The sequence below is a fragment of the Poromitra crassiceps genome, assembly GCF_964638095.1.
Source record: "Poromitra crassiceps genome assembly, chromosome: 12".
Classification (NCBI taxonomy): Eukaryota; Metazoa; Chordata; class Actinopteri; order Beryciformes; family Melamphaidae; genus Poromitra; species Poromitra crassiceps.
Genome location: NC_139632.1, coordinates 8,824,331 through 8,835,124, shown reverse-complemented (window position 1 = coordinate 8,835,124; position 10,794 = coordinate 8,824,331). Strand labels below are relative to the sequence as shown.

General features: G+C 41.4%; 1 protein-coding gene across 1 annotated transcript in view; it reads right to left on the bottom strand.

Moving 5' to 3' along the window:
• Positions 1 to 3,970: 3,970 nt before the first annotated feature.
• sgip1a (SH3GL interacting endocytic adaptor 1a) overlaps positions 3,971 to 10,794 on the bottom strand; it is a gene marked incomplete at its 5' end in the record, with an annotated part of 103,297 nt that continues 96,473 nt past the window's right edge. Inside the window, 5 exons of the mRNA XM_083647190.1 lie at positions 3,971 to 5,016; positions 6,388 to 6,552; positions 7,682 to 7,746; positions 8,652 to 8,854; positions 9,545 to 9,680. Of these exons, the coding sequence (XP_083503316.1) occupies positions 4,994 to 5,016; positions 6,388 to 6,552; positions 7,682 to 7,746; positions 8,652 to 8,854; positions 9,545 to 9,680 (592 nt within the window). The 3' untranslated portion in view covers positions 3,971 to 4,993. The remainder of the gene's footprint in view (positions 5,017 to 6,387; positions 6,553 to 7,681; positions 7,747 to 8,651; positions 8,855 to 9,544; positions 9,681 to 10,794) is intronic.

Sequence of the window (10,794 nt, the reverse complement as noted above, 5' to 3'; positions counted from 1 at the left end):
GGCCAACTCCCTACGCACTCTCTCTCTCTCTTCCTAAGTGACCATAATGACATCAAGTCATATGATCAGCGTATTTAATGATCATACTCACAACTGCTGTTCTCTTTTTTTATTGCTCGCTTTTATTAAAGTTGTACTTTAAATTGTACGGACTGTGGATGTGAATGTGGACTACCTGAGCACCATGTGAACATGCCATCTGAACTCACCATCTGTGACTGTCCAGTTATACATGTAGCCATGAGAGTTTGGAAACAAAACTAAATGCAGGTACTTTCAACCCAGGGATGGACTTCAATAGTTTCGGACACAAGGTCCAGTCGTGCTGTTTAGTTGCTACTTCTGTTCCATTTTCATTAACCTGACTCCGCCAGATGGGGCGGTATTGAGTTAACAAATTCAACAAATGTGAAGCAACCTACATCCATCTGGCAGCGTCAGGTTCCATTTTCATCACCTCCTGCTCCAATTCTGTCCAATGAGGACAACTTTGCAATAGCGCAAATCCACAGCCAGGCTACAGGCTAGTAAAAATGATGACCATCTCTGCTTTATTGTTTATTAAAAACAAAAACAAAAATGAACTGTATCGTATCATTTTTTGCTAGTTTTGTCAAATAAATGTTCTCGCATATAACGTGGTGTTGATACATGTAGATGAAGTCACCAATGATGACGACTGTTAGATGATGTCACAGATGATGATGGATGATGTCAGCGCTGTTGTCAATGATGATGATGTCATCATTGATGATTTCACTGATGTCACTGTTGAAGGTTACGACATCACAGTGATGATTTAACTGTCGAAGGTTTTAATGTCATCATTGAAGATGGTGTCAACAGTGATGTCATAATTGATAAGTTCATCATTGAATATTTACACCGGACATGTCACTGTTGAAGTTTAGTGATTTCACTGTCATACGGTAATGTCACGTTCGAGGGCTATAAGGCCATGTTCACATTACAGGCAATTCTGATTTGCTGATAAAGTCATTAATCATCATTATCTTGATTGGTTTCCCAAATCTGATTTGGGAGTGTGTCCGCACTGTCACACATCTGATTTTCAAGTCGGATCTGTGTGTCCAGACCTCCATATGTGGTTTGGGACAAGTGACACAAATCAGACATGGAGCGTCCAGACTCATAAAACCAATCTGGATAGAATCATTAATAGGTCACTAAAGTTCACAAATCAGATTTGGCCTCCTAGTCTGAACATGGCCTAAGAGTCAGCTCTGCCAGCGTCAGTCAGATTGTAGAATCATCCATGGATAGTCCACGTTGACTCTTGCCTGCGAGCCTTTTACGCCCGTCATGTGTCTGCGAATGAATCCACCTGCCGGCCTAACGGGTGTGAGATCTTTTTGACAACAAAGTCCACAATGTTTACGTGAAACCTGATCGCACCTATATGTACAAATCTATATACATGTAAAAACCCATCATTCTGTAAATGCATGAACCCACGAGAAAAGACTGTGCTAAATCCTACAAAAGTAGTTCATATGAAGAGATCCAAACCACAAGGTGTCCAGTTATAACTTTTATTGGTTTTGGAAAGAAGCAAACTAAGTTCATCTTAGCATTGTTATGTACTGTACAAACAGCTTGCACGTGTGTTTGAGAGTCAACGGTACAGAACCAAAGCATTCTGGCTTATAGCACACACACAAACACACTCCCTGCTCTTCTCAACATTAACACAGGTCACTGAGACTGTCAGCACAACATGTCATTTCAGTACTATCTATCATCATAGATGTCCCACCTTTACTGCATGCTCTGCATGCAACAATGAATTAACTGCAGGACAAATTCTCCACCACAGAGAGGAATTGTTTGGAAAATACAAATTTTGTTTTCTGTTTGAGCTATTAAAAGATGCAAAGAATCATCTGGCCACCAACTGATTGAGACAGGTTTGCTACCACCATGCCTATCAAGTGATTTGAAAGAGTAACCCGTTAAGTGACCACTGCAGTGATGATGCATAACAGACGCATGACGGGGGACGTGTACGATGGATAACTGCAGATAATGCTGTAGTGACTGTTGCACTGATGGCTCCCACGATTCACCCAGGAGGAACACCTTCCCTTCAAGCGTGGGCAGTAACCTCACCAACCAGTCAACGGCTAGAGGAGGAAGGACTGACACGACTGAAAGGAAGTGTCGTTACCAAGCTAATGTGTTACAGGAAGGACCGACACGACTGAAAGGAAGTGTTACCAAACTAATGTGTTACAGTGGGCTAAATGGCACCAATCATCAACGCCTCACATTAGCCTTTCAAATGTCATCCACCGTGCTCTCTTAGACTTGGTCTGCACAGGAGAGAAAGACTTAAGACTTAGACTTGGTCTGCACAGGAGAGAAAGACTTAGACTTGGTCTACACAGAAGAGAAAGTACATTCAATGCATGGCTACGATCTAAAAAAAAAAAGATAAAAAAAAAAAAAAAAATTGAATAGGAGTAGCCTACTGATGGGAGGTCGATGACCTTCTGAAGTCAGTGAATGTCATTATAGCCATGCGATTGATGACATTGGTTCCTGTGTAAATCCACGCTAAGATGCTTGTGAGACGGTTATGATTGGTTACATTTAGCAGATACAACGCTGACATACCAATGAGGCCTACGTACAGTAGTTGTTCTTCATGTCGAGTATTGGAGCATTCAGGAAGTTCAACAGAAGCACAGTGTTTTTCACATTAAACAACGTAAGATTTTTTTCTCTTTTTTTGTCCACTTTAAAAATATTCAGCTTATTCTCCTTTATGGAGGACACTGTCCGGGGGAACACACATAAAATACAAAAAGCATTTTGGTCGTCTTAACCTCCCCTCCAGAACCTCCCTCATGTCATCTCACAGAGACCATTACCATTATGCTAAATAAAGCCATGGATACAAGCGCCGGGTTGGTTGGTTGATCTGGGGTGTGCTCATGCCGTCGATGCAAAATAATAATGTGCACTCGGGGGGGATTTCGGGTACCACCAACGCACTGAGGCGAATGGAAAAACGGGGGAAGAAAGTGGTCAGAAGCTAACTGGCAAAACAAGTTGAGGACACAAGGTGGCGGTGCAGTCCATTTTTACTGAAGTCAACAACTCAATGCGCCGCTGATTGTGGGGCCTGCACCCGAGGATGCCGGGTCTATTCTGTCCTACTGCTATGAGGTTTGAAACAAACAACACTTGAGCTGGTGCCAGTGAAAAAGAACGCTGGTCCCAGTGGTGGTACCGTGGTTACAAAACGTGTGCATGACTGTCATGGGAAATTGATTGTTTATTGTCTCGACCTTATTTAAAGTGTAGACCTTTTACCCCCCATGGTTTAACTAACTCTACATAACACTGCTTTCACAAAGCATGACACGGCATCCAGGAAGATATTTATCGTTTTCTTTAAATCCCCCCCCCCCCCCTTCCCACCCATATATAGCTCAAATCTTCTGTTGCACTTGAGTTAAAAAATTATATCTGAAATAAATTCAAAAATTATACCTTATACTGTACACAGGTTACCCAACTACACAGATAACAAAAAATTCAAATATTTATATCTTTAAGAGTTCTTGAATTGTGATACCATTCAAATCTATTCATATACAGAATCACATACTTTATACAACAAAATCATTGTCATCAATAAATAAAAATAGAATGCGATCATGTACTCTGGAGTCTACACCGCTGCTGTCCTGGGACAACAGAAAGGCTATCTGACAATACAAGGAAAACACCAAACGCCCTTTTAAGATATATATTACCGATTTAAAATGACACTTTGTACACTTATTTTTTTCTTAAGGGAAAAAACATATTTTCGTATTCCGCAACCAGTAACTGATTTATCATTGCAGCTGCCTAACTGCTAAAAAAAAAAAAAAAAACTCTCACCGACTATATTCCGGAGAAATAAAACAAGTTTGATTGATCAGTGCATTCATAGTAAAAAAAGAAAAAGAAAGGAATACATAGATGTGATCGTCAACCAGTAATCCAAAGTCATGTGACCCTGTAGTACCAATAGGTGATGCGTGAGAGTTTCAGCTCAATTCATTGTCGTGCCAACTCGCTCACCCGTACGAGTGTTACACACTCCGTTCACAGACTTGCACCAACAAGAATTCCCGTCCAGCATAACCGTTTGTTGTGGACATCACGTCAGACAGAGAGAGACAGAGAGACCCAGAGGAAGCCTGTACAGAGAGGGATTTTATAGGGCGGTCTTTTTTTTATGTCCTAAGAAAGGCTTATAATTTATCCAGTTTTGTCCTGGGTCTAGTAGCACCCCCTTGCTTCACCTCTGAGTTACTACTCTTATCTTCTGGATGTGGCTAAAAAGGTTGAGTTGGTATCTGGGCGGGTAGGCACAGAGCCACTGATAAGACAGTTTGGTCAGTGTAATTTTTCAGTGGCAGCCATGTTTGCTCCACAGTCCGGCTCTATGGTCACGGCCAATTACATGGAAGTGGCCGGTTTTTACAATCTGACCGCAGAGACGTGATTGAGGGATGTCGTTGCTACCAGCATTTTCTCTGGACAGGGGGGGGCAACAATATGTTCCCACTACAATCTGGGCCAAACTCTTTATATCCATGGCTCTGGTCAGGCAGCTGCAGTGAAATTGTAGAAGGACACCACACATTGACCAGAGGAGGGGATGGAGACAAGAGGCACAGACTTTAGAGAGGGAAGAACCCAGGTGTCTTAACTGCAGCAATACAGATGTTATGAAATGGATACATTGTACAAATACAATAATTACATGACCTAGAACAGTTCCACAACGCTATTATGCAAGTTATACAATACTGCTGGGTAGGCTGCGCGACCTGTCCTGTGGGTTCACAAAAGGTTAGTGTGAGAGTCTGTCTGGTGTTGCTCTGTCCTCTGTCCTTGACGTCAACCTCAAGTCTGTTGAGATCGTCTTCAGTGTTATTTTGTTCAATAGTGCTGTTTTCAGTAGCATGGGTTAGTTGTCTGCCAAGTACTTTCCTGAAAGTCACAAAATGTGGGGGTTTATTTATGGCTCCTTTATTGGCCAACTGTCATTTTTATAGAGTCTGAACTACCATGAAGTAAGTACACAGCATAATCACATGATACTAGAGCTAATGATGATGCAATCAGTCCACCGTCTCATTCGCAGTTATCTGTTATTTGCTGAAATCTCGTCTGGACCTAAAACACCTACAAAAAATATAATTCAGTCGTCAGATTATTATTATTATTATTATATTATTATTATTATTATTATTATTAATATTATTATTATTATTATTATTATTATTATTATTATTATTATTATTATTATTATATACTATGGTACTAGACTAGATTTTAAGTAGCATTGGTTTACTACCTGACCCTTCTCTTCTAATGCAACGTGAGAAGCTTTAATGTGTGTTTCAATGACAAAACCATCATTTGAAAACACAAAAGATAACTCCTCTTTCAGAATTATTACAGGAATAATAATAATAATAATAATAGAATCCTAATATAAAGTTATTATAATGATACAATTAATAGCCATCCTAACAGATTTGCCTACAAATTAGTAACATCTCAGAGCATCTTAAGATTTGACTTATATTCCTTTCCTTGTATTGATATCTTTCATTAGTTTTGCTTCTCAAATGATGTGGTTACATGACCCTAAAGCTCATGAACTAAAGCACCTTAGATGGTTTTAATGAGACAGGAAACAAATGTGTATTTCTGGTTAGACTGCTGCAGCAGTCAATTACAATCTTGCTGTTTGTTGTAGGAGTGGATTCAGTTTTCACATAAGAGCAGTGCTATGTAACATTGTGAGTTTTCACATAACAGCAGTGCTATGTAACATAACAGCAGTGCTATGTAACATTGTGACTTTTCACATAACAGCAGTGCTATGTAACATTGTGGGTTTTCACATAACAGCAGTGCTATGTAACATTGTGACTTTTCACATAACAGCAGTGCTATGTAACATTGTGACTTTTCACATAACAGCAGTGCTATGTAACATTGTGACTTTTCACATAACAGCAGTGCTATGTAACATTGTGACTTTTCACATAACAGCAGTGCTATGTAACATTGTGAGTTTTCACATAACAGCAGTGCTATGTAACATTGTGACTTTTCACATAACAGCAGTGCTATGTAACATTGTGAGTTTTCACCATAACAGCAGTGCTATGTAACATTGTGACTTTTCACATAACAGCGGTGCTATGTAACATTGTGAGTTTTCACCATAACAGCAGTGCTATGTAACATTGTGAGTTTTCACATAACAGCAGTGCTATGTAACATTGTGGGTTGGGGGGGGGGGGAACCTTGATAATTAGTTACTCTGGTATCAAACAGTGAACTGACCTGCGGCAAACCTCTTCTTGATGAGGGAGAAGCGGTATCCTGGCCCAGCCAGTTGGATGTCGCAGCCTGACAGGGTAGTGCCCTCGCTGGTGAACTGCACCGCCAGCGGAGACGGTTTGCTGGGACCTTCCGTTAGCTGGAAGCGCGCTAACAACGATCCCACACCTGGGGGGGAACATTGTTGACACCATTTATTAAACAGTCTTAAACATTTTTAAGACTGTGACATGCATGAGGTGGCCAAGTTCATCGACATCAACCCAAACAAGCACAAAGGTTTAGCAAAAATCCATATTAAAACAGATTTTGGAAACTGTTTTGAACTGATATCAAATGTAGTCCACATTTCAACAAAACAATGCAGGTAGCATCTATGGACTAGCCATCACTTTTATTTTGGAGCTATATATTAACACAAATTTTCAACATCGGTGCAGGTCATTGTATCAACATCTGGTTATGGATGAAGGAAGGTTTTACCTGACACCTGTCATCCTAGGTTTACCTGCCACCTGTCATCCTATCCTTTTGATGTAGGACCACATGACCCACCCTCAGAGAGTCCCTTTGTGTTGCAGCACACAGTGCATTAAAAAGATTAAAGAAACACACTAGACAATGACGTTCATCAGCTGTCCCTGTCCAAAAGAAACTGATGACGTTTGAGCCTGATGATGTGTTGTGTATTGACTGAGATCAGGTTAGCCCAGGAGGAATTCTGACATTGTGTTCGGTGAAACATTCAAACCAATTAAAGCAGGTCACATGACTTATTTATTTATGGGACTCATTGCTTTCAAGTAATTTTCTATCTCCTCTTATTCCGTTTTTGTGTGTGTCCGGTCTCTAATGTTATATGTTAATACAGTCTTTCTCTCTCTCTCTCTCTCTCTCTCTCTCTCTCTCTCTCTCTCTCTCTCTCTCTCTCTCTCTCTCTCTGCTATGGAGAGTGCCAAGAAATGTGCGCGCACAAACAGCACCGTTACACTGAGTAGAGTCATAATAACATAGCGAACCAGGACGTTTGTTGAAATCAATGTACAGTAAGTGTAAAACCATCATCAGACAGAAGGGGGCATCAGTGACTTCAGGCAGAGCCAACCTCAGGTGTGGGTTTAAGTCTAGTTTCATGTTTGGTTTTATTAGCGCAAGACGAAAGCAGGACTCCCACACTAACTGCAAAGTTTCCCCACACACAACACTTCAGGTGAACCCTTGCGGATGCTACAATAGTTCTTGACACAATCTTAATCTCCTTACCTAAAAGAACATGTAAACACTGTACAGTACATACCTCCATTTTCAGATTTCAGTGAGATATCAGGGATCTTCCAAAGGATTCTTTGCTGCTCTGCATTCCTGTCAGGATCATATGAACATAAAGTGAGTCACGCAGAAACATCAGAACCCCCTAAGCTGCTGTTGCCCCCACATAGTCTCTCAAGGCCTAAGTGTTGATCTAGGACCAAAGTGGCTCTGAACATTTGAATCTATAACAATCTTACTGATTTATCTCTCCCAGTTTAGATACAGAGCACTGAGGACTCACAGGCCTTTTATATAGCAGTGATATTCAAAGGGCTGCACTTTATTCTGATGATGGTGATGCTACAGGGCATTGCACTGATTACTTTCGGCATAACCACAGTACCGCTACGTTAAAGGGACAGCTCACCCTAAAGTCCAAAATACTATTCCCTCTCACCTGTAGTGCTATTTATCCATCTATATCGTTTTGTGTTAGTTGCTTGAGTTTTGGAGATATCGGCCGCAGAGTTTCTGCCTTCTCTCCAATACAATGGAACTGGATGGCACTCGGCTTGTGGTGCTCAAAGTGCCAAAGAAATACATTTGATAAACTCAACAGCAATGTCTCCTTTCAGAAATCATGACCCGGTTACTCAAGATAATCCACATACCTTGTTATGAGCAGTTTCATGGAGGAACTATTTTCTTTTGACCGAACTACACCTGCTAGCTGCTAGCTATTTCCTACAAAAGAAAATACATAGGAAAAATATGTATTTTGGATTTTAGGGTGAGCTGTCCCTTTAAGTATAGAACGCCCTCCCGGGTTTTCATACAGTGGTTAACAATGCATAATGTATTGTCTGAAAACAAACAAAATTAAATATCGTGTACTGTATATACATAAACGCACAAAGATAGAAACATGGCTAACTTGCTCCCTGATTGCCTTATTAGTTTTGATGGTTTGATGGTTTAACGCCATAATCCTAATCTGAAGAAAGTGCAGCCTGTACCATGCAGCCGGGGGCAAGACGGCCTGGAGTTTGGAGACACCTCCATCCACAGGGATGAGGAACTGGACATTGTTGAGGGCCGTGGGTGTGGACATGGCCTCTCCGTTGTATTTGTAGTCTATCCTCAGGTCTGTGCTGGTGGGCTCGCACCGCCAGCTCACCGCCAGGTTCAGGGGCGTCGCCTGGAGGCCCTGCGCCGATACCTGGACACACAGGTAGCAACGAGGGCGGAGACATTAAGCAAGCAAGCAAATAGACACCTTTTGAATTAGTGTCCTTCATCATGTCTTGTGATATGCATGAACTTGTCTAGTGCCACCTGCCAAGAGCTGCCCCTTCAAGGCAGAATGTAAAATCATTGGGCCTTGCCAAAGCCTTATGTCTAAAATAAATAAATAATAGAGTTTTGTATTATTTTTTAACCTGCAGTGATTGAATATAACTCCATTTCCTTTTCAGTCAAAAACAACCTTGAGGCACCACCTGATGTGGTGCCTCCTCTGGTCGTTAGGGGCGCCTGTTCGGAGGGAGGGGAACTTGTTGGAATAGCGTGATCCTCCCACGTGCTATGTCCTACCGGTGAAGCTTCCCCTGTCAGGTGAAAAGAAGCGGCTGGCTAACTGCCCATGTCTCGGAGGAAGCATGGAGCCAGTTTCGGCTCTCCCCAGATCGGCAGAGGGTGGAGCAGCAACCAGGATAAATAAATTAAAATTATGGGGGGAAAAATATATATAATAAAAATAATAAAAAAACAACGTATTGGTTAGTCACTGTCGCCTTGCAAAACGGCAAAACGCTTTTCCACTGTGTTTCACATTTCTGTTCTGGCCACAGCTGCTGCCTGCATCTCAGGTCAGTGATGTCAGGTGAGACCTCCAGAGGGTCCAGCTCACCTGATACTTGAGCATGTCCACATTGTAGTACGTTGCCTGGGGCTTCTGCTCTGCCACCTTCTTTAAATGGCTGATCAGGTTTGGCATGTTCACCCAGAAGTCCTTGGCATTGGCCTTGGCTTGTGTGGTGGTGTCACTGGTGGGGGAGCGCACAATACAGCACAATCAGAATATTGACTTGTAAAAAAATAAAAATAAAAACATGTTCTTGGTGATTTGGCTCCTCTAATGCATTTGTTGTCTCACTGTTCACAAGTGGAGTGCAGGATCCAGTTTCTCAGTGACATCTTGGTGCCGTCAAAACAATCTCTGGCCAACTGGAAACTGACTAAGAGCAGGAGCTGAGTCAGCACATTATTTTAAGCTCCAAGTGATTTGAGAACAGCTGAGAGGGTTATAGACTGTATTGCTTTTATAAACCAGCAGTAACACACCACCATAATAAAAAAAATAACCCAAATGTTCACTAAATATTTTATTTTGTAATCACTAATAAGTAATTGAGTAATATAAATGATAATTAAATGTTTAATCTCCTGCCAAGCAAAATCATTCTAGTACCGTCCGTTATGAGTGATTTTTTTTAATTATTATTAGTGCATTGATATTTAAATTAACTGCTGTGTGGTAACAAGTGGGGGTCTATTGGATCTTTTTACAACAGCCTCAAATGGGATTTGGCCAATCACCGAACCGAGGACATGAACTGACTGTTTTATCAGAACCGAGGACATGAACTGACTGTTTTATCAGAACCGAGGACATGAACTGACTGTTTTATCAGAACCAAGGACATGAACTGACTGTTTTATCAGACTAGTTCAACTTTTAAATCCAGTTAACAATGAAAAATATCAGTTGGTGTTGGTTTGTAACACAACAAAATTCAAACATGATTGGGAAAAGATGATGAGTGAACCTCTGTTCAAGGCAGAACACTCACATGACCTCATGACGTTTCAAAAGCTGGTCAAGGTGTCGCACATCAAGTCGGTATTTTTCATCCGAAATTGTCGCACGTTTGAAAATAAAAACGCGCTCCGAAACCTTCGCCCATCATTAAAGGGGGGGGGGGGGGGGGGGAGACTTTATGTGCAAAGACCTTTAGTGTGTGTGTGTGTGTGTGTGTGCGTGTGTGTGCGTGTGTGCGTGTGTGTGTGCGTGCGTGCGTGTGTGTGTGTGTGTGTGTGTGTGTGTGGTTAACAGAGCCATTTAACTGCTATGTTTACTAAGTGACTTCCTTATGGCAC